Raw genomic sequence first — 25569 nt, 5'->3', positions numbered from 1 at the left:
ATATAAAGCAACCCTATTTAAGACACAGAAAGACACAAGTGTATGGACACCTTCACGGTCCCTTTAAACGCAACCAACTGACGGACCTCAACCTCGTGTGGTCCTGCTATCACCGATCATCTATACCAACGCAAACGATAACGACAATTTAAATGAACGCTACACCATCAACCACAACAATCAAGCACACGGCATGCCCTTTTAGATCAATGTAAAATGAACAGGATACCGATGGGATGGGATGGGATCGTATTCTTGATGCTCGCTAGCATCAGATGCAATCTAGGCCAGGCAGGAAAAACCTAAACACAAAATAGGCTATTTGACTGGTTTTTAAAATCAATTTTATATTATTTAGTAGAAGTTAAGGAACCCAGTAAAAGTTGTGTTTTTTATTTCTAATCCATATTTGCCGAAAAATATCATATTAAAAATTCCATATTTAAATAGCGCGCGAAAATGCTACTTGGACAATATGGCGCTGCAATGGGGTCGGTGACGTCACTTTGCTGTATTTTAATCTGTGGTACATATAGTAGAAAAGCAAAGTTTACAAGAAAGTGACTTCATCATAAGCCCGGCCAATCAGGAGCGTTTTGTGTCACGTGACAAACCTTTGAAAAAATGTATTTTTATTTATGGATTTTTTAATAAATTTAGTATATTTTCAACTTTCGTTAGTAAATAACCATTTTTAAACGCATAATATACACTGATTAAAATAATTCAAAATTTATTTTTCGCATTGTCAAATAGCCTTTTTAGAATGGTCACAAACTTCAAGTTCCGTTTATCATCAAGCAGTTTTACTTCGTATACATCATTTAAAGATGCTAAAATATAAATAGAGTATGTCACATGGTCAATGCATTGATATCGAATGGTGATTGATCTATTGTTACAAAGAGCTCAGTGTCGATACAGATGATGAATAACCTAGAAAATATTAAAATGTAACGAGATAACAACTTTTTTTCGCACTGACTTAACAGTACACTGCCTGTTTTTAAATTTTCATGAATATTTGTCATCATAAGTCAACCAAACTCTCGACAACGTAATTACTAAAATACATAAGGAAGATTTTTTTCAATTTTGTTATTTTATATTCGTTATTAATGAATCCAGTTTTTCATTGGTCGCCTTTTTCGTCATCGCCAACCACCAACAAAATCAGATTAAAAGCAAATTATCTTTTCTTTTAATTTTTGATAAACGTTCGAAAACTGTATTTTTACTTAAAAGCCGAAATGCAAGATTTTAAATTGACATGTTATTTTTATTATTACAATTATTAAATACGGGATATTAATAAGCTTAGATAAATACGTCGTTTTCTTTCACAAGTTATTTTTCAATTTCACGACGTTTTTTCTTTAATCTTTATAAAAAATAAATTATTCAAGATATATCAACAGCGAGGTAAATAATAATTAACAACACATATAATTAGCATAAATCGAACGCGATCTTAATTAATTTTAAATAGCTTAATAGTATCACGTCGTTAATTTATAAATGACTTTTATTATTACAATAATAATCATATCTTAATGACCAAATTTCGGAAACGGTCAATGTCATAATCAAAAGTAACAGCCTGTAAATATCTCATTGACGGATGAAAGAATCCCTTTTGAGGAGGAGATTTGGAACCTGTTCCACCACGCTGCAGCGGGTGATCTGCTGAAATGCGGGTTGTTGGATACACCTGTGGAATAATTTCATTAGCATTAGATACGTGCAGGTTTCCTTCTGATATTTTTCTTCACCGCTTCTTCAACATTTCTCGAATGTTCAAATGTTAAGAAAAGTTTAGTTCATGAGGCAAATTACTATGAGTCGATGAGCGATGATATAGTTTATAAGAAATATGGAATCAGTATTTGTTGATATCTATCCAGGATAAGTAATCATTTTATTTATATGTTTAATAATCGCTGTAAACGAAAGTGGGTTAACCGGTTGCATCTTCATTCCGCATCTGTAGTAATGAATTTTAAATTTGGAATCCAATAAAAATATATTACAGTGACAGCTAAACAATAACTATAAAGAAATATAAAAAACATTGGAAAATATATGAATACGTTATTAACATAAGAATTAATAACATTAAATGCTTAAATATATACAAATATGAACTAAAACTAGTTACTGTATAAATGTTGACCGCGTGGAATGGTGGCAAGAATGCTAACAGCATTTCCCCGTTGAATCGCAATTCCGATCCTCTGGGCAAAAAACGAACCAGCCCTCCCGTCACCATTTTAGGCAATGAGGCGAGGTGTTATACTTTTGATGAAACATAAAATAAACTACTTAAGGTAAAAAAAATAAAATATATAATGTCTCGATATATCTTCATGTCGCCACATTAATTATTGTTTATGCTACTCACTTACTAAATTTTCCCAGAGGGTAAAATGTCTAAATTGCCTACTAATTATTTAAACATGTTGCCTCACAGAAGCAAGTATTAATTAATTTACTATTATATTCTAGTCATGACTAGATTTATTAAATTAAATAAGAATGAATAAATGATAATGGCTCGTATAGAATTCTTTTTTATATTTTTTATGACGTGTAAGTTGTCGAGCTGTCAAATGAGCTATCTGATGGTAAGTAGTTACCATCGGACATAAACGTTGGAAGTTTAAGAAATATTAATATTATTACCAGCAATATTGAGAACTAACATATAATGTCCATTGTTTCCTAACTGTAACACAAAAATGCTTGCTTTTTGTGCGGTAAAATATATGATACATGGTATACGTCCAAACAAGCTAGAATAAAACACGTATCATCGACTAAGTTTTCTATGTCGATGATTACATTACTGAAATCTACACCTGTAATATTTACAATTTTATCATTTAATTTAAAAGAGTAAGCCGTTTATTTCATATTGTTTTATGACACATAGCTTTAATGGAATTCGATTGAAACGAAATAGTTAATATTAATTAAAATGAACATCATCATTTTTTTTAAATGCAGTTTTATACGAATGTGATTCGTTGCTCATATAAAATCTACAGGCCGAGCACGTCTTATTTTGTATACATTTTATCCTGTTAACACTTGCCACTTTTGTGTATTTTTATCGAACTTACTATAAATAAATATATAAATATGAGACAACATCACATACATTACTTTGATCCCAATGTAAGTAGCTAAAGCACTTGTGTTATGGAAATCAAAAGTAACGACGGTACCGCAAACACCCAGACCCAACACAACATAGAAAACTAATGATAATATACATTGACTCGGCCGGGAATCGAACCCGGGACCTCGGAGTGGCGTACCCATGAAAACCGGTGTACACAACTCGACCACGGAGGTCGTCAAATTACTGATCATGTATTTAAAGTAAAAATATGAAAGTAAATTAAAGTTCACCAAGGTATCACATATTCCTCTATAAGGGGAGATTCGTCATATAATTTAAATATCAAAGTATACTTGCAGTTTTCCGTTGGGATTTACACATGCTTTCACAAACTCGCATTGAAACAACACGATTCTAAGACTCTAAGTTGAGAAGAACTCAAGAAGAAAGAGCCCTGAAGCTCTTTAGCCATTGGTTTGATGTTCATGCCACTTACGCTAAGAAGAACGTTATAACTCTCTTTATTCTCTACTTGAAACTTATAAGATCCACTCAATATGGCTTAACAACGGGATCCTATATAAGGAATTAAAACGTAACTGTTTCAGTGCGATTCTCTTATAATTCATATTGCAACTCACTCGTGAAACCTTGACAACAGACATATCACTAATATTATATACTTATATTATAGATATTCCTAAAATTGGTATTATTATTAATGTTAATTTCGCATATCATATTATAATCTTACTTCATATCCTTCAGCGCCTTTTAAGATTCATCTATTTTATTTCGTTTTATTTTATGGAATAGTTTGGCGGACGAGCATATGGGCCACCTGATGGTAAGTGGTCTCCATCACCCATAGACAATGACGCTGTAAGAAATATTAACTATTCCTTACATCGTCAATGCGCCACCGCGCCACCAACCTTGGGAACTAAGATGTTATGTCCCTTGTGCCTGTAGTTACACTGGCTCACTCACCATTCAAACCGGAAATAACAATACTGCGTACTGTTGTTTAGCGGTAGAATATCTGATGAGTGTATGGTACCTACCACCAAGAAATCTTCGATTATAATTATTGTTGTTAAGTAATAACAAATAACACTGAAAAAAATATACCAAAAATATGGACTTTTTTATGCGTTACGTCAAAAATCGACATGAGTCCAAAAAAAAAACACGTAACCTTTTACATCAAAACCATCTATTATAAAGAACACGCACGCACCCACGCACAGTATGACGACCTCCGTGGTCGAGTGGTGTGTACACCGGTTTTCATGGGTACGCTACTCCGAGGTCCCGGGTTCGATTCCCGGTCGAGTTAATGTAGATTCATTAGTTTTCTATGTTGTCTTGGGTCTGGGTGTTTGTGTCGTCGTTACTTCTGATTTTCCATAACACAAGTGCTTTAGCTACTTACATTGGGATCAGAGTAATGTATGTAATGTTGTTCCATATAATTACTAAATAACTAAAAAAATAATAATTAAAATTAAATTACAGTAATTACTGACAAACGTTCTGATTTCACGGACCCTGCCTACCCGTTGTCGTTAAGTTTATCAACATTGATAAAGCTATTCCTTCCACGGCTATGTGGGTCGAACGAACACTTGTATTTGCCAGGGGTTGTGGTCGCATCAAATACCGTTTAGTTTTTGAAATGCCCAGTTAACAGAAATAATTATAACACGTATTTGAATTTACTTAAAATTCATTGAGACTTAATCTTTCCAAACATCGTCAACTAACATTTATGACCGTTTTAAGTTTGTGACTAATTAATTTGACATTGCTGTATGTGACTGACATTACATTTTGTTGATAAATAGTGCATAGGTCTCAAGATCTCAAGATTTTGTATTATTTTTCGTTTATTTATCGTGGAAGGGATTAATGGTCATCCCGTACATGTCGACAAAGTTTCCACTAAGATTAAAAGTGCCATATACATACTTAAATCACATATTTGACAGTTGGATAAACTATGAAGGGCCCTTGAGCCTGAGACATTTGCCTTTAGTCCTAGTCTTTTAAGAATGTTTAAAAAGTTCTAAAAAAACTCTCAGAAGTTATTTGTTTTACATGGCCGAATTAGGAAATCCAACAGCAATATAGATTGAATTCATACTTAACTTAGAGTAAGTTTCAGTTCATACAAATTCGAGGAACAGAAGTCAGAACTATTACAAATAAATTACAAGATTTCAAATCTTTTTTTATAACATATTTTTCAGGTTTCATGATATAGCAAAGTATTTGAATATAGAAATTAATCATTGTAAACCTCACGTATTTTAAGAATATATTTTTTGAAATTGGTATAATAATTGTTATCATCAGCCAAATATAATCATAAAGTGCAAGTGTAAAAATCAGTAGTAGTTTATTGGTTATTTATAGGAGATATTCGTAGTCTACCGTGTTGTGTTTTAAAACCTATACTCAGTATCAGCTCGTTGACGACAAGCACTAAAACATTAGGTACTGCCATTTTAATAGATTTACAACGATAAAGTAAATAAATCGTTAAATCAAAAGCAACAATAAAAGTAGACGTTTATGTAAGTATCGTTCGTATATTATCGCGGCAGCATTAGAAATGTAGAAAAGTCCTTAACAATTGTTTCTTAAAAACACTTGTGCAAACAGCATTAGGTTTTCGAGCAGTGTTACTTGCGCGCGCGCAGGTTGCGCGTGTCAAAATGGCGGACTTTTTTTCTATTAAACGATTCTTGGAAGATGGTGTTTTGTGATGAGGACGACCCGAGCGGATGAGCAAACTGTACCCTGGACCAGTTTGTTCGCCCCGGCTCGTGTCGTCTGGGTCACAATGTCAGCGTGGCTAATCCTTCGACACGTGAGCGCGCTGTTCATCCACACATAGGTAACGTGCACTATTGCCTCCTTTTATAACATGCCATAAACAATTTCACTGGCATATGTTGAATTTATATATTAATTATTACACTGTATTGACTGTTTTTTTTAGTGATTGACTTGTAATTGTCAGCCGTAGGTCACTAATTAGCTCGTATTCGTGTCTTGTGAGGTTACCTAAGCGTTATTTTATAATTCATATGTATTAGCGTTGATTCAGTAGTTCGTGTTATATAATAGCAGAAAGGCATTTTATAATAGGATTACTTGAAGAATTTGGAAACCAAAATGACAAAAATCTATCGAAATATTTTCATGTCGTTACGTTGGTTTTGCGATAATTGGATGTTAATATTTTCCGGGATTAAATCTTTAAAGTCTATAATAATATACATGTATCAAATTAATTTAATATTCAGAAGCTAAATAGTAATGAAACAAATGTCTAGGAAATTTGAAAAATAATATTAATTTAAGTATTCAGGCGAGGAGATCACCAACTAGCATGCTCAAGATATAATTGGACATAACCAATTTTCGAATAATTTATGTATAAATTAAGTTGTGTTTCCCTTTCTCGTTTACAAATTTAACCTAAGAACACCTTACAGTCTATCGTCTATCGAATATCGATAATATCATAGTCTATTACGTATGGTTGCACGGCTCGCAGATGTCAAAAGGCATTGATTATTTCCTACCAATTTTTCTATCATCCAGTCCTTGATCCTAATAATTTTTAGACAAGATCCGAATCAAACCCTCTGGAACGCTCAAATCTTATAAAAAATTCCGCGTTCAAACTCAGGCAAGCACTATTGAATTTTCATTTGCTTCTTACGATTAAGGTACAGTTCGCAAAGAAACCTTTCAGTCGAATGAAAATCTGCAACATGTCGCACCAAGTCGGAATAAAGCAAAAAGGAAGGCTGTAGCTCAGTAGTGGGACTCTTACAGGATATTGTTTTTGAAAGACAAAATTAAATGCTTGTTGATTTTAGGTGTTTGCATTTTTAACGATATTTTAAGTCAATAGAAATACTGACAAGTAAATTGGCATCGTGATGGCAAAGGCCACCACTGCCCAGAGACACGTAGAAGATTTTTGTTTAATCTAAATCTGTTCTTTAAGTTAAATACAATACGGTTTACTTAAAAAGTTCTTGCAAGCTGTGTAACCTATCTTTTTTAGAACTTCAAAATGGCGGAACATATGTCGATAAAGACAAGTTATATTTATATTTAATCTGCACAAACACTGAAACTAGTATATATTACATGACTGTCTGTATAATTGTCACTATTGTATATTATTGTTACTTTGATTACTTATTTATAATTATTATATCGTCGGCTACTCCAACCCCTAATCATATACCTATATTGAAATTTAGTCATAGACAATTCTCTATTACTACTTGTTTTTTAATTATTCTTTTGAATACACAGATTATGTATTTATTATTACAATGGTAACTGTAAATATTTTTTTATTAAACCTCACTTATTTAAAAAGTATTATAGAATACCAAAAAAAAACGACTAAAAATAGAAGTTTTATGTAGGTATGTTTATAAAAAATAATTATTGGTTATTTATTTGGGGAAGGAAATTAAACACTTCTTTGTGGTTTTCCCATAGAGAATGTAAAAAAATGACAGCTTGTACTTACCTGTAACCAGTAGCAATGTCTTGATGCAGATGGTTTATGTAATATGTATACATATGTAGTCTTTCGGAACTTATGAACACAGCCTGAAGGAAGATTGCTCCCTACAAATTGACGATTAGCGTTAGGTATATCCAACGGACAATAAATTTAACACCCATGTAGGTAGCGATTGGAAAATAATTTTATTTCTTGTGTAAGTATTTTCACACTCTCAAGTACAATTATTTAGTCTTGATTTTTAATCGACGCGTCCTACAAGCGTTATCGGGTCGTTATTTCGAAAATTCCGCCTAGAAACAATGCAGTCGTAAACTCGTGTAATAACTAGGGCGTGTTATGCTCGTTTATGGAATTTTCGACCTTATCGACCTTTATCGAGTAACAGCAGTCGATCGCTCTTATTGCCAAGTAATAATATGAATTTTCTTCAGATTGTATGTTAAAAAATACAGATAATTGATTTTTTCCAAAGCAACTTAGAAGGCGCAATTAATTATAAATTTTTTATTTTATAAGTAAAATATAGGATAGGCTATTTCTATTAGAGTTTTTCTTTTTATATATGAATAAAATATGAATAAAATAGGTTTTTTCATACTCATTCATTGTAAGACAAAAACTAGGTTTTCATTAGGTACTTATTGTACCTAATGAAAAATTAACCACAAAACACAAGTATGCAATCAATAGCGTTAGTAATTATTTTAATAGTAATCATTATTGCTTGTGTTCATTGCTTTTGAAAGACACTTTTACTTCAAGAAATATTTCCTACAAAGTACAACGACTTATTAAAACGATAAGCCTTTACCATACTTTCCGTTTACCATACATATACGTAAATTTCGTATTATTCTCAACGTGCTCTTTCTTATTTTTGTCCAGTCATAAACGTTGTCTTTTTTGGAGATAATTAGCATGGCGGAAATAGTTCAGTTTATAATAAAAGAGGGAATAATTATTTCATTTCTTTCAGGGTTAGAAATAATAAAAAACAGCCTTTCTCTGGGGTTCAAGCTCATTTAATAGCAATATCATCAAATTCGATTCGTTGGTTTCGCCGTCTAAAAGTTACAAACCGACAAACTAACTTTCGCATATATTAATTAACAAAGATTACAAATCGCCAACACATTTTAGTTTTGTTTTATTACCGTTATATCTTAGGTATGTTGAACGTCATTTTTCTTTATAAATAATTAACATAACTACAAGAATTTTTAATCTATCATGGCTACATAGAACGTTCATTATAAAAATCATATTTCCATAGCGTAAAATTGTCCGAGCTCTTATCGGGACCATAAAAGACTTCAACTAGAAAAATAAACGATTGCCTTGCAATAAACCCGTGTTGTTCGAGTCGATTGCAAACGTTTAATCAAATATGCAATATGCTATGAGTTCCCTTATCGAGCTTTTGGGTTTATTGAATTGGATACGGCTCGGTAACAACGCGTGCATTACACGTATGATCGTTAAACGCGGTTTTTCCTACCTAGATTTGAAATTATAAGTACAAACTCTAACTTTATCCTAATGATGTTCTAGTAAACAGATATGTTATTAACGCGCAAAAAGTGAAGACTAGAAAACGTTCTAATTGGGACGTTTGCCTTTAGTTGTTTTACGTAGTAATACGTTATAATACATCATAATTACGTAGTAATACGTTTTGCGTAATTAAAACATCTAGTTATCCCTTTTACTTACTGTTTTTATCAAGCTATCCTTTTTACTTTTAACGAAATGTAAAAATAAACTAAAATAAAACGGTCCCCGGCGCGGCACACTTTTTTCTGTTGTTTAGTATGGATATAACATATCTGTTTATTAGAATATCATTGCTTTATCCTCTAAATATTTAAAATAAATACTTAATAGTTGATATTTTAAAGTAATAATAGAAATTGGTAACTAATTCTAACCTATAATAAATAAGTAGGTACTTACGTGTCAATGGTAAAATTGTTAAAGTTGCTGTTTTTTTTTGGACCGATACCGCTGTGTAGGCTTGAAAAAAAGATGTTACAGATTTTAATTAAAAACGATGTAAATTAAAGTACACTTTCATTATGTAATTTTAGTACGAAGATATGTTCGTTGAATTAACTTAAAATTTGTTTTGGTCAGATCAGTACAGGATGTTTCACTATAAGTTTTGATTAATTCTAATTCCCTGTATTCATTATTATTATAACAGTTGGTCGCCGTTGGTCCTACTCTTACTTATTATTTTACTGACTTATCACATGGAACCAATGTTTACGGGCAACCGTTTTTTTTTTTCAATTCTGATTTTGAAGAATAAAACATCATGTGGAAACCTGAGTGTCTAATTTCCATGAAACACTGCCACTTGTGTAACCAACCCCTATTGGAGCAGTGTGGTTCAGTTATCCAAATCTTTTCCTCAAAGGGTCAGAACTTATGATATGAGAAATTATCCTTAGATGGTTATTACAATTTTTCTAAAATCCGTTGTAATATGTATTAAGTAAATGAGGGGGAAAGGCTCTTTTTTATTCAATACACAGCGAAGCGAAGCTACCCGTCCGTAGCAATATAATACAGGCACGTATTTTTGCGGGTTGTCATTGGTATTAGTAAAATTAGGCCGTTTTCGTAAAAAGTACATATATTTTACATGATTTATTTACACAATGAAATTTACACTTTATCAAAACTTTACTTAAGAAACCTTACACGATATCGTTTTAAGCAAAAATCTCTTTGGTTTTATTAAGTAGGTATATAATCACTAAAATTTTATTAATTTGATAAATTCTATCATACAATAGGTTATTTGACTAGTTTAAGGAACTAGGAAACTAGGAAACTAGGAACTTTAGGTTAAGGAACCCAGTAAAAATAGATTTTTTTTACTCTACTAGTACTACTACTAGTACATATTTGCCAAAAATATCATATTAAAAACTCCATATTTAAATAACGCGCGAAAACGCTACTTGGACAATATGGCGCTGCAATGGGGTCGGTGACGTCACTTTGCTGTATTTTAATCTGTGGTACTTATAGGAGAAAAGCAAGGTTTACAAGAAAGCGAGTTCATCATAAGCCCGGCCAATTAGGAGCGTTTTGTGTCACGTGACAAACGTTTGAAAAATAGCATTTTTATTTATTGATTTTTGAATAAATTAAGTATTATTTTCAAGTTTCGTTAATAAATAACCATTTTTAAACTCATAATCTACACTAATTACAATAATTCACAATTTATTTTTCGCATTGTCATTTTTTTTTTCTCGCTGGAAAAACGCATTACGCGCTTCCCCCACTTGATGGAAAGTGGGGGGGGGGGTTGGTACTCCCCGGAGCCCTGGACGCCGAGTGCGCCCAAGTACGCCGGGTTTACCCACTAAAAAAACCAGCGGTACCCTCTGCGTCTTTCGATGGACGCCACGGGATCGCTTACGCATGCTACCGTGACGCCCTGACGGTCGGCCCACCTATGCGGGCCTCTTACACCTAGGGGTGATTCCCGGGGTACTGGGACACCCCTAGTCCCTGCGGCGCCTATTGAGGCGGTGGGAGAAGGTGCGCGTAGCGCCTTTTCCTCCTCCCCGGTCGTCTTCTGCGGAGCGAGTCAGCGGCGGCACTCTCTTCCCGCTCCCGCTCCGCGGCTTCCTTCTGCGACATGACACTTTCGCAGAAGGAGCGCATCTCCGACCAATTGTCAAATAGCCTATATAATAGAATATCTACCTTTTTTTAAATGGCGAATATTTTGGGCTAGTAGATTGATAAAAAAACTATATTAATAACAAAACGGCGGCAACATTTTTCTGCATTAGGATATAGTGACAGCCAAAAAGATTTTTTTGTTTGCGATAGGCTGTTAGTATTCGTGCCACGCCAACATCCTGATTCTTATTTGAAAAATATATTTTTCTTATTTGAAAATAATGAGATCTGTTCTTTATTGCAATCTTATTGAATATTTTTTGTTAATTAATTTTTTTTCCTTTTACATAGAAAAGAAGCAATTCAATTAAAGTATGTAATGGACTTTTTTATCTGTAGCATAAATAAAACACCTTTTTTAAAGCTTTCAATGTTTTATTTTGTCCAACATTCTATTCGCCGCTAAAATTCTTACATATATATTTTTTATCTGACATCACAGATAAAATAGTAAAAACTAATATAATATTTTGTTAATATTCTTTATTATTATTTAGCTATTTATTATTTCTTCCATATGATTGCACAATCGATGTAGCCAGCAATAAAATACTTCACATTTGATTTGATTTAGAAGATGCATGCAAATATTTTGGATATGATAAATTGTAAATAATTTAGGGACGAATTACAACATAGTATTCTACGTTTGATTTAATTATTTTATAATATTACAAATACTTTATTACTTTTAAGATTCTTTGTTTTGAATTATTCTAGAACTCGGCATGTATTTAATATTTTTGTAGTTTTGTGCATATTCTTGATAGCAGATGAGCCAATGGATAAAAAAGTTGTATGTTAAACTAAATAAGCTGTAAATAGACAGAAGAAAGGAAACATTTCAGTCGATTATAACACAAAGCAAATATTGTAAAAACTGCCGCCATTAAAAAATAATCCCTGGTATCTGTAAATATTTCACCATCTATATTTATAAATTATAATTATATATAACAACACAATTTCACATTCAAAAAAGGAAAATAACGTCGCAAAATGAAAAAGATAAAAACCAATATATTACACATTTATTAATTTAATCAACTACATATTATGTCTTATGAATTAATTAAGTGACTAACTCAACGTTTAACTACATTCTTTTAGTGCCGTATCTTTAAGATTTGGGTGCAAAAAGTGTTGTGTTGACATTTGTGCTCTTTACTTAACAAAATCAAGCAAAAAAATCCAAAAGTTAATATGTTTGTAAAACAATAATCAAATAGTATATCGGTCATCATAAAAAAAACAGGTACTGTGACATTACAGCGCATATATAAAAAAATATGTAGGATTTCGGTATTTATCATCGCGTCATTCAACAGTTCTCTTTATTACCTTAGTTTACGTATTACATATCTTATTCTATTAACCCTAACGCACAAAATAAGATTCAATAAAATCTTACGTAAAATTCCTGCATTATATATTATGAGCGCTTTACAAATAGTATAACACCAGCTTATATATTCTAGAATTCAATCAAAATAGGAATATTCATTATTTTCAAGTTGTAGAAAATTAAAAGCAAAAGCTATGTACCGTACATGACGTTTATATATCGAAATTATTACATTTGAGTAAAATTTTGTTTATTGAGCATTTCGATGTATTCATTATCTACAGTAAATTCTCATTTTTAATACATATTATAAATGAGCGAATCAGTTTATAATAAATCAATTTTCCATATTAATTTTAATTGATTTTTTTTTTAATATTTTTAATAATACGAATAGAAGAGACATGATCAGAATGGTCTCAAAACAATCAATATTAAAAATTACCTACACAATAGCTGAGGAACCAGTTATGCTTTATAACTTAAATCCTTGGCTGTATTCATATACAAATATTTTAGAAAAACAATCCGCCCATACTTATATCAGAAATAATAATTTGAATATTCATGCTACTATTATTTGGACAAAATTAAAAATGAGAATTAAGTATTTTTTTTACATAATAAATATTTAAGCTATGTTACAATTCTGTACAGGATCTGGAAAAATATGCGAGTTTCATTTCAATTCCAAGTTAATTTTAACTCTTAAATTTAATGCTCAAATATTGAGATACTGTCCTCACGCGGTCTTCTACCTTTTAATGCGCAATATTTCCTTCTAGATATATATAGTTTCAATCTTTACATAATAATTACGACATGTTTGTGATTTTATAATTAAGCTTATATCTAGACAGTTTTTAAAAATACATTCTATCACCGATAAAAATAAAAAATTTAATCTTTAATTTTGATTTAAGCGGTATTTACAGTAGCTTAAGACATTTCCTTACAAGCCATAAGACAACATTTTTTGTCTGTGGCGTTGAAAATAATATTGTCTATACGCTCCCAAATATACTCATCTCTTAAAACTTTTTGTACCGTTTTGTACATCTTTATTCATTCTAATTTCGTTCCGGCTTAGAGCGTTAATTTGGTTCTGATTATAAATACAAATAGTGAATATTTATTACATTTTATTACCTATATAACACAACTATTAATGACAAGGACAGTATAAGTTGTACGTACCACCTGTGTTACAACGTTTTGTCCCTTTCTAACACGTGCTTATTTCACGATGTAAGAAAAAGACAAACATACAATTGTTTATTTCATATTCAAAATTAAATAACATAAGTAATGAAAGTTATTCAAGTGACCAATAGTTTGATATTATTTTCTTATTTAATGAAAATAGACTTTATAATAAGATAAATAGGATAGATATTTGAGTAACTCCGCGATTGAGCTGCGTCATCAATAACTTTTATTACTACGATAACATTATTTAAATTCCACACTCGATTACTAATATACACTAACCATAGCAATTTCTACTACACAAAGATACATATTAATTTTCATAAAAACTTTAATTAAATTAAAATGTTACGATAGTATTTCGACTATAATATTTCAATAGGTTCAAATCTTGTTATTTTTATTTTGTTTAATTCCATTTTTTATACTAATATTATACACAATAGTTTATCTAATTCAATCATTTGACACATTCGATTTTAAATAATCCGCCGAATCACATTTTATTCCTTATTCATTTATAAGTATTACATTAACAAAAATAGTTTTAATTTGTAATATATATTTTCTATTATAATAATGATATTTCACTAGAATTTTATAGCGCTCGGTAAACGGATGACATATAATATTCATATTGAATAAATAGACACACAAAATATTTAGAGGTTTAAAAAATTATACGTATATATTATTAGCTCATTAGTTTTTATAAAAAATATATTATATGGTGTGGACGATTTTATAATGAGCTAAAATATGTTTGCTGGTGAGAGCCGCTTATTTTATTGCCATTCGACGTTATTTTTTATATATATTTAATGACGTTGATGTCATAACTCATTAGCTACCTCGTAACAAGAAAGTAGTATCATGTAGCAAATTATTCGTATACCAAAGAGGTAATTGTGCAATAATCATATCTTGTCTAAAATCATATTTTTGTATAACATCGTCGAATTGATACAGCAGTATAATTGATCTCGATAGACGCGGAGGATTAAGCTACCCGCACATGGAGGGGACTGGTTTGACACGCCAGCCCGCTAACGAGCAAACGCGCCGCGGATTGTTTATAGCTAGCTGCGCGTGCGCACCGCAGCGCTCGCTCACACTTAACGCTAAATGCATCGCGCCCGACTAGTCCAGCAGCGGCGGGGAGGGCGTCTGCGGGGGCGGCGGCGCGGGCGCCGGGGGGGCGCATCACCGCGACGGGCACGAGCTGATGGCCGACTTGCCGCTCAGGCACGAGAAGCCGCTGGTGGCCGACTGCAGGCTGGACATCGAGCCCCTGGAACCGACACGTAATATTATATAAAATCGATCGAGTAATTTATTTTCTTCCAAAGACAATTTTTACTCCGACATCACTGAGCAGTACAACAACAACAGCCTGTAAATTCCCACTGCTGGGCTAAAGGCCTCCTCTCCCTTTGAGGAGAAGGTTTGGAAAATATTCCACCACGCTGTTCCAATGCGGGTTGGTGGAATACACATGTGGCAGAATTTCTATGAAATTTGTCACATGCAGGTTTTCTCACGATGTTTTCCTTCATCGCAGAGCACGAGATGAATTATAAAGACAAATTAAGCACATGAAACAGAGGTGCTTGCCTGGGTTTGAACCCGCAATCATCGGTTAAGATGCACGCGTTCTAACCACTGAGCCATCTCGACTCACTGCCACTGAGCAGTACGCTCGAGTGGAATCGGAGGGGGCGGGTACCGGTAGTGGTGGCTGGCCAGCGTCTCGTGGAAGTACATGAGCTGCGCGTCGGCGGCCTCGCAGCGCCACTGCAGCACGTAGAGGCCGGCGTCGGCCATGACGTGCGAGCCCTGGATGCTCTCGCCGTCGTGGCACACGCGCGGCGCCTCCACGCGCGCGCACGCCGCGCCCTCCAGCACCGAGCGCCGCTCCTCGCCCGCCGCCCCTGCGCCCAGAGGACCCACGGTACAGATAACGAGACGTTATTAAACCATTACTAATACTATAAATGCGAAAGTGACTCTTGACGTTTTCTATTTGTTGCTGTGTCACGACCAAACCATTCAACTGATTCGGATAAAATTTGGTATGACGCTAATTAAGCTTGCCCTATAAGGATTTGGGCCACTTTTTATGCCTATAATCTGACAGTCAACTCCCAAAATGCGAGTGAAACCAAGGCTGGTATCTAGTAGACTATTTATGTAACTTGATAGTAGTTACTGAATTAAGGTAGCTCTTTTAATTTCAACTCGTATAGCATGACAGCCGAATGATTGCAACTTTTCATAATCTATCACTTAAGTAAACCCTGCTGCCGCTACAGCGACACCTGTCGTGGACTTACCTGAGTAGTCAGGACGGTCCAGTTCCTGCTCGCTGCGGTAAACAGCGAAGGATATATCGTGACTGAGCACGTCGAAGTCCCAGGTCAGTACGCTTTGCGGGTCCCGGTTCTGGACTATGACCTCGTGTACCTGGACCAAGCGTGTGAATATTGAGTTTATGCTCTATTCAAACAAAAAACACCGACAAACAAAGAGGTAAGATGGTAAGTGGTCATAATTTGTCTACAATTAGCATTTCAAGATAATAATTTTATTATCCATTTAATAAATGAAAATAAAACCAAAATTTATTTGCTTCTTCGCATAACTCTGAACACGTCAAGTTGTTGTAAAATATCTTCCACGTAATAGACTGAATGATGTCTTAAGTTTAATTTGACGAGTTACAATTACCCATTCGCGGTAATAAATAAAACCTTTTTTATTACTTGTCCTTGAAATTTTAATTGTTACCAACCTGTCCCTTCCCAAGGCTCACAGATCTATAGATGCTGTCTTCACTCAAGGGATCGCCATCACGTTCCGTAAAAGCTCCACTTACGTATAAACTTTTCGGTACCAAACCTCCTTCGTGAACGAAACTCTGAAATCATATTTTTTATCTATAATTATTTTATCGCATAATTGTGATGATTAAATAATGAATAAATAGTGAATGATTATAAAAATAATTGGAATTAATGTGAACATTGACAAATAAAAAATTTGTATTATGATAATTCTTCCACACACGAATTAAGTATTTAACGTTACATGAAAAACTAAGACTCAATTAAATATAAAGTTACTATCGGTTAGCTGTAAAGATTCTACCGAGAAGAACCGACAAGAAACACAGTAACTATTCACATTATAACAAATCTGTTTAAGTTATTGATTTCGGGATATTTACGATGAGGGATATTCACGAGTCTCGTGAACAAGACATTCGTAGATAATGTCGAAATATCGAGCTCCACCGAACAAAAAATAAAAAACATGGTAAATATCCCGAAATCAATAATTTGAATAATAAAAATAACCATGTTAATTTAAAATCTTATATAACGAGTCTATTTTCTGATAATAAATTTTCAGTAATAATTATAAATAATATGGCATTTTTGTCAACGTCAAAAATGTCATATCATTAATTACAAAGTACGAGTACGAAGCGACTATGATGCATAGAGTGCATTAGTAGCATACACATGTCACGAGGTTTCTGTGGAATGTTGATGGGTGGACAATTAGCTGCTTCGTAATATTACCATCTAACGATGTGGTTTAAGCTAGACGTAGATGTATGATCAGGCGACACGGAAGACATTACAAATACATCCAGTACAATCAGATCGTTCTAAATTGCAAGACTTGCTTTGATCATGGAATCGACTCTGAACATTTGCTAAATATTTTCAATTATCATCGATATATATTTTAACTAAAACCAATTCTAATGGCGTATCGATAACAAAGTTGCAAATAATTGTCTGATTGGGAACTTCAAAAATTTTGGCAGTGATCTCAACTCTCAAAGCATCATTACGAGTCGGAACTATAATATTTTATCATACTATATATGTATATACAACTTTTGTTACAGTATTATATACCTATCTTCGGATGTTTCTACAGACTTCGAAAAAGATGAATATTTAGGTTATTTCAGCAAAGAGTTAAGTGTTATTAATGAGCAATATCTTGCAATATGGAACGTCGAATGCACTGGAAATATAACAGGTCGACAGGAACACGTGTGTAGCGTAACGTATTTGTTGCTGGCTTGTCTCACGTGGCGTACATCGTCGTAATAACGCTGCGGCACGTTCAACGACGCGTCTACTATGTCCGACTGCAGTTGTTATAAACAAAACAAGTATGAATAAATAAAAATGGAACGTCTCCTCGAACGCTTCGTTTTTTAAATGTTTTTTTTTTCATTGTGTTTTCAGTCAATGTTATTTCGATTATAATTAGCGAGAATCTGTAAAATAATTCAGTATCGATTTCATGTGTAGTGATTGCTGTAACATTTTGATTATCGATTCGATTATTAGTACTAATTGAAATGTAATATCGACTATCGATTTTTGCTCGATGCTAATTATATTTATGACGCATGTCAATTATCGTGATTTAAAAAAAGGCGGATACATTTACCGTATTGAATGTATGTTAAAAGTCATGTATATGATAAGTAAATATAAAAGGATAGTATAATAACAAATTTTACGCAATCCGATACAGTTACGTTCTAAGGTAAGGTGTCAAAAAGTGAATATCTGTTTGGTCAAAGAACAGTGATTCAAAACTGCAAACATATTAAATTAAGATGTCATGTACAGCAGCTGTCTACGTATTTAAAGAGTTCCACTGCTTATGATAAAACTCATTAGAAAGCCATTGTAACAATTTCAATCAAAATAAACGTGTAGTTCTCATCTGCAAGCAGACATTTGTATATCTGAATACATAATCGCGACCTTAGCAAAATTCCAGTTTTCAATGTTTCCGCTAACTTTAGATTCATCGTAAACAATACAGATATGAATAATTCACAACGATTGCATTTTTATATTCAATTATTCAATAAATAACTCCTTTAATAGTTCTTATGTATTTTATAATAATAATAGAATTTGTATTTGTATGATAAGGGATACTTACGTATTAATAATTATATAATTGTATTTAAGTATATTGTCGATATAATTTAGTCACCTTTCAATTTTAATGAAACATATATCATGTTTGTCATTCTTATATAACATAAATAATAATGGTCCAAAAATGTTACCTTGCAAGGTCCCCCGAGGAAGTCCGGTATTAAATCTTTGGGAATGTAATCGAGCAAGCCTCCAGGTTGGAGGTAGTCCTTGCCACCGTAGAACAAGAACTTGCTACGTGTATTTTCATCTACAATTTTATAAATGCATAATTTATGTGATTTTAGGAATTTATGTAAAAGGTTAAACTAACTGTTAACTTTAGCTCGCTTTGGAGGGCACCAACCACATATCAGATATTCTAACGATAAATAGCATCGTTAAGTACTGTTATGTTTCGGTTTCAGGGGTGAGCGAGCCAGTGTAACTACAGCCACAAGGGATATAACATCTTAGTTCCAAAGGTCGGTGACCGTACCATCACGTGACCACCAAAAATAATTATAACTTTCCTGAATACGAATATTTAAGCAGAATTCGTTAAATATAAAACAGCAAGCTTACCAATAAAAGTGCTAACAATGGTCCATAGGATTGGGAATACTCTAGGCGCTCTTACAATGAGCACTCTTCCCATCGTCTCTGGATAATTCGCCTCGACTATCTGTATGATGCGGAGCAGCGCTCTGACCCCGGGCCTCCAGAGGTGTCTCATGTTTAAGCCGTCCAGGTCCACGAGCAGACACCAGGACTGGATCGCGTGCTCGGATGATCTGGTCGCCTCTTCTAACAGTTTTAAACCTTCTTCACATACGTGAAGTGTCTGGAAAGGATTTTAAATACTCTTAATTCACCATAGTATAACTCTTATAACAAAGTTATATCGTCATACGGTATTGAATTAAGTGGAACCTCGGTTCGGAATGCAGATTCTACCGTGGAAATCAAAGTCTTATTGTATTGATTGAAACATATATTATTTTACACAATTACACAGTATTCAAATTAAACAAAAACTATTCATATAGAATGGCTAAAATATGCTATACATTGGTAAAAAAAATATATTATTCGATACAAGATTTTACAGATGATAAAAAAACGTGGAGTTAATACCTGTTGACTTCCAAGCAGGATATATTAATTTAAAACATTGTATTTAACTAAAATGACTTTGTATTTTTTAAATGTTAAAAAAGAGTAACTACTGAGTTTCTTGCCGGTTCTTCTCGGTAGAATCGACTTTCCGAAACGGTGGTAGCTTCATAGTCCAAGATTTTTAGATATCCGCTGTGCATAAAATCCTTCTACGTGATTTTTCGATTGGATTATGTCGGAGGGTGCCCCCCACGTATAAAACCGAGTTTCTGTCGTCCGAAACCGCGAGCGTTAGCCGCCATCTTGGAAACGTTTTTTCGCATATATCTCGGAAACGGTAAGTTTTACGTAAAAAACCGAAGAAATCTTTTTTTGTAGAGAACAAAATTTCCCACCTTTTTTATACCAAACTTTTCCCCCTATTGTTGATATTTTCCGATATATTTAAGTAAAAAGAAAAAACTATTTTTTTGTTTTTGTAAAGTAACTCAATCATTTTTGGAGATACGAAAAAAAACTTTACTTGAAACATTTTCAACTCAACAATAGGGGGAAAAGTTTGGTATAAAAAAGGTGGGAAATTTTGTTCTCTACAAAAAAAGATTTCTTCGGTTTTTTACGTAAAACTTACCGTTTCCGAGATATATGCGAAAAAACGTTTTCCAAGATGGCGGCTAACGCTCGCGGTTTCGGGCGACAGAAACTCGGTTTTATACTTGGGGGGCACCCTCCGACATAATCCAATCGAAAAATCACGTAGAAGGATTTCATGTAGAGCGGACCGATTTTTGGTGCTAAAATTCCTGGACTATCACCTTATTGTAAAATGACGATTCAAAAGTGCTTGTAAAAGCCGACTTGAATAAAGTTTATTTTAATTTGATTTGATGCCTAATGGATATATAATAAAGTATAATAATTTTAAAAATACTAGTAACGAGATCACAAATCAAAACTAATTTTAATAATATAGTTTGTATACGTGCAGTACAGGAAATTCTTGAGGATTAATATTAAGCATACTAACCAACTTTAAGAGTCCATCTTCACCGATCGATTTTAACAATCCTTTAACATCCATTTGTCCGAGTCGAAGAATATACAGCGGACGTCCATCTAGATCAGAAAATAATAATATGTGGTCCAGTGAATCATACTAGGCCATAGATTACATGTGATAACTTAAACTGTGTTTACCCACTCATCAGTTATTCTACAGCCAAATAACAGTACTCTGTATTGTTGTGTTCCGGTTTGAAGGGTGAGTGAGCCAGTGTAACTACAGGCACAAGGGACGTACCATCTTAGTTCCCAAGGTTGGTGGCACATTGACGATGTAAGGAATAGTTAATATTTCTTACAGCGTCATTGTCTATGGGTGATAAAAAACTGTCGGAAATACGGCTGGCGCTGTTGGTTAGTATGATGCCACTCGATGCCGTCTGCGTAAGATAAAGGGAAGGTAGACAGGCTGCCGTCGTAACGCGTTACGTACACGTACGTATTACGTACGTACGCTGTTTACACACCCTTACAGTACTAGATACACTTCATTACATAGTACAAAACAAAGTCGCTTGCCGTTATCTGTCCCTATGTATGCTGAGATCTTTACAATTACGCAACGGATTTTGATGCGGTTTTTTTTATAGATAGAGTGATTCAAATGGATCGTTTTTGTATATAGTACATGAACAATATGATAAGAAACACTGATAATTTGTTGAACACTAATAAATTTTTCGTAAATAAAAACATAAAAACAGTTTCTATTCTCTAGGTTATCTTTTTGCGTTTTATTGTTACCGTGATACAAGCCCTCATCAATTACATAAAGTTTTTATATTACACATATTATAGTAATCGGTAATTCTTGAAGAGAAATAAACAAGCGAGAGTCGTAATATGAAATGCCGCCATCTATTTTAGATTAGAGTAATAAAGACTGAGGAAGTTTTTAAAAGCACATTTGTTATAATGACAAAAATTCTTACACACAGAGAAAAACATACATACGTACTTACAGAACACATACTTGCGGTTAATTGAATTTTAATTATATAGTTATTAGTATCTGTGAAAAGGTACAGAACCCAGATTTCTTTCTGCGGTTAATCTGTCTTTCACATATTATATACAAACAAGCTGTCACCGTGACTAACTAACTAACTCCTTATTAAATCAGCTTTTTGCCAGTGATGGGAAAAATATGGCATTTCGGTATATATACCGTGTATACATACATATGCATTTAGTAAAAAAAAGGTTATTCTGATATTACAGACACTCCAATTTTATTATATGTATAGATGTAATCTTAATTATCTAAGTATATATAAATGTTAAAAACAAAATATACGATAGTAAAAGTTAAAGGTACCTTTGTCATGATGGTGCCAACCACCGGGGAAGTACTGTTTGACCACCTCGGGCGTCTCGTATTCGGAGAGGATGCGGTCGACTTGGTGCTTCTTCCGCCAGAGCAGGGACTGGGACAACATTTCCCGAGCCTTCTCCACGCTGAAGTCACGAGCTCTCAGGAATCGGAGCAGCGTTGTGTCGCTTGGCATCTGGCATTTGAACTATCATTTTATCATAAATATCAACAGATAATATATAGATGTAGATAGTAAAAAATAAAATAGCAGTTTAAAAGACTACCTTCGACCAAGGCGCACAGATACAAAAAAAAATACCAGAGACTTAAAAAATAGACCAGCGATACTCATTTGTTTTCAGTTACACAGTGGTAGGTGAAAGTTTAATTGGTCAGTATTTGTATGTCATAATTATAAATCATTGTTTATTTATGAGGTTAGGTTTACGAGACTTATAACGGAGCAAAGTCCACGAATCGCGTCATCACATCTCGTGATATTCCTTAACCATTCATTCATGTTATAAGTAGTATAAAACTATATGTATTTTTGTCAGTATGTCAATTACGTTTTGAAGATTTAACCGATTTTGATAAAATTTGATACGGCGATAGCTTGAACCCCAGAGAACGATACAGTCTCTGTGACGAAGAATAAGTTCTATATTTTTTAATACCGTTAAGAGAATAAAACTGAGTGTCCGAAACATTGAGGATCTTGCAAAATATTTTTTCTATTCTTTTTCTTTTTATTTTCTAGCAGTTCGACATTTACAAGTTTTTAATTTCTTAATCATATGAAAAATGGCGAATAAACGCTATTATACATATTATTTACTGAGGCGGTACCAAAAACAGGGATACTAGGGCTCTAAATTAAAAATTGGTAAAATATCATATTTTATGTGTACTTATATTATAAATGGGAATGTAATTCTGTCTGTCTGTTCGTTACACCTGATCACTGAACCAAATTAGAAGATATTTGTTTTGAAGCAAGCTTGAACAAGAGCATAGGCTATTTGTTACGATAAATCCCTAAAGGCGCGCAACAAACTATTTTATTATATAGTTGGTAATGAATGATATATGTATATGTACGTTTAAAATAACACTGTAGCCTTGCTCAAACTGCGGAAATGAATTCTTGTGTCTATATCGGAGCGATAGCTGTTCGCTGTACAATAATATTCATGTATTTAAATGTACTGAATGAGCTTCGAATTTAAATAATTTCAGTAGGTACGTTATATCTCTATGAACAGGGTCGTATATCTTTCACGACTAATTCTTATTTTTTTTAAAGTATTCTTAGTGACCTATTAAATATGAATAATCGTATACAACAACAGCCTGTAAATTCCCACTGCTGGGCTAAAGACCTCCTCTCCCCTTTGAGGAGAAGGTTTGGAAAATATTCCACCACGCTGTTCCAATGCGGGTTGGTGGAATACACATATGGCAGAATTTCTATGAAATTTGTCACATACAGGTTTCCTCACGATGTTTTACTTCACCGCTGAGCACGAGAATTATAAAGACAAATTAAGCACATGAATCAGCGGTGCTTGCCTGGGTTTGAACCCGCAATCATCGGTTAAGATGCATGCGTTCTAAACACTGGGCCATCTCGACGAATAATCGTATATTAAACTTTTTTTTTTTCATGTTTATTAAAATCATCTTGTGTGATGTACTAAATTATAGAATTTTTAATATTCAAACACATCGCCGAGATCTACATTTAAAATCCAGAAAGACCAACACTTTGTGAAATAAAAACAATAGAAAATAAAAAAAACCCTTTTTTTTTAATTTTCATCCTGCTTTTTCGCAGTGGCATTTTTTTAGTTAACTAGTTTAATTACAATCTTCGACTTTTCAAAGAAAATCTTGTTACTAAATACTTGTTGGAGGTAATATTTTTGTTACTTTTTTATGTTTAAAAATATTAAATTATATCGTAAATATTAACATTGGGTTTGAATGTCACACAAGGGTCGTTCGCGTTATTTTTGTTTACAGATACCCGACACTGATAGCGGTAAGGGCCGGATGACAGAGGATTAATTAACATTGGACTAATTCTTTTTTAAAATAAAATTATTCCTGTACCATAACTATTACGTATAACAAAAACAGCCTGCAAATCCACTGCTGGGCTAAGGCTTCTCCTCTTCAGGAGAAGGTTTGGAACATATTGCACCACGCTGTTCCAATGCGGGTTGATACAATACACATGTGACAGAAGTTCTATGAAATTAGACACGTGCAGGTTTCCTCACGAATTTTTCCTTCACCGCCGAGCATGAGATGAATTTTAAACACAAATTAAGCATCTCATGGGCCATCTCATCTCGGCAACTATTAAGTTCATATGAGGATACTCTAAGAAATAGATTAGTACTAAAAAGTGCGTGCAGTTTTAGACACGTGCCAGGACGTGTCTAAAATTGCACACGGACGTGTTTTGTTTCAAGATATCATGTAAAAATATCGCATTAATATTCGATTGTAGGTTGACATATGTATATTATTTTGCTAAGGATATCATTGGATAAAATACAAGGAAAATAACACTGAAAATTTTAAGGTATTTCCATGCAGTCATTACCTAATTTTGTTTACCAAACCTTGCCAAGTTTCAGCAGGCTTGAAATTACACAGAGACGTAGTTAGCCACATACTGCTTACAAATAACGTGCACGTTTTAAATATATGACTTCCAATTGAAAAGATAAAAACGAAACCATTTTGAAATCTTATCTGACCTTTCGTTAAATTACAATACATTGATTTTTAAATTAAATTAACATTAAAATCGAAGATACTTCTCAATTTGAGTGATTCTGTTTTAAATTTATTATAATAAGATATTAATCGACTTATGTCTGGTTTTTATATTTATTGAATCGTCATTGTACACTTTTTAATTATCGTTTTAAAATTACGAGCCGTTTAAGTCATTTTCTGTTAGTTTTCACGTCGGAATCTTGGTAATATGTTTGAATTACGTCTCGTAGATAGGTAACCTACCAGTCTCAATCTTTTCTTGCCAATAGTAACCGGACATGACACAATCTTATCTCTATTTCAGACCAGGTTATTAATAGAGGATTAATTAAATGTTCAATAAACATAACTGACAAGTCAGAAAACCAT

The 25569-nt window shown here is 33.4% G+C and overlaps 1 protein-coding gene across 2 annotated transcripts in view; it reads right to left on the bottom strand.

Moving 5' to 3' along the window:
• Positions 1–12409: 12409 nt before the first annotated feature.
• The window catches only part of LOC124534503 (protein real-time), a 72541-nt gene continuing 59381 nt past the window's right edge, over positions 12410–25569 (bottom strand). Inside the window, exons 7-14 of one of the 2 annotated variants that reach the window (XM_047110416.1) lie at positions 22411–22612; positions 21058–21146; positions 19497–19755; positions 19064–19182; positions 16742–16867; positions 16284–16413; positions 15677–15881; positions 12410–15241 (exon numbers count right to left, since the gene is read on the bottom strand). In XM_047110416.1, coding sequence (XP_046966372.1) covers positions 15154–15241; positions 15677–15881; positions 16284–16413; positions 16742–16867; positions 19064–19182; positions 19497–19755; positions 21058–21146; positions 22411–22612 — 1218 coding nt within the window. In that variant the 3' untranslated portion in view covers positions 12410–15153. The remainder of the gene's footprint in view (positions 15242–15676; positions 15882–16283; positions 16414–16741; positions 16868–19063; positions 19183–19496; positions 19756–21057; positions 21147–22410; positions 22613–25569) is intronic. The other variant, XM_047110418.1, reaches the window with a different exon arrangement.

Source organism: Vanessa cardui, chromosome 12 (genome assembly GCF_905220365.1).
Source record: "Vanessa cardui chromosome 12, ilVanCard2.1, whole genome shotgun sequence".
NCBI lineage: Eukaryota > Metazoa > Arthropoda > Insecta > Lepidoptera > Nymphalidae > Vanessa > Vanessa cardui.
The sequence above is the reverse complement of the archived record's forward strand: the minus strand, read 5'-3'. Positions and strand labels throughout refer to the sequence as shown.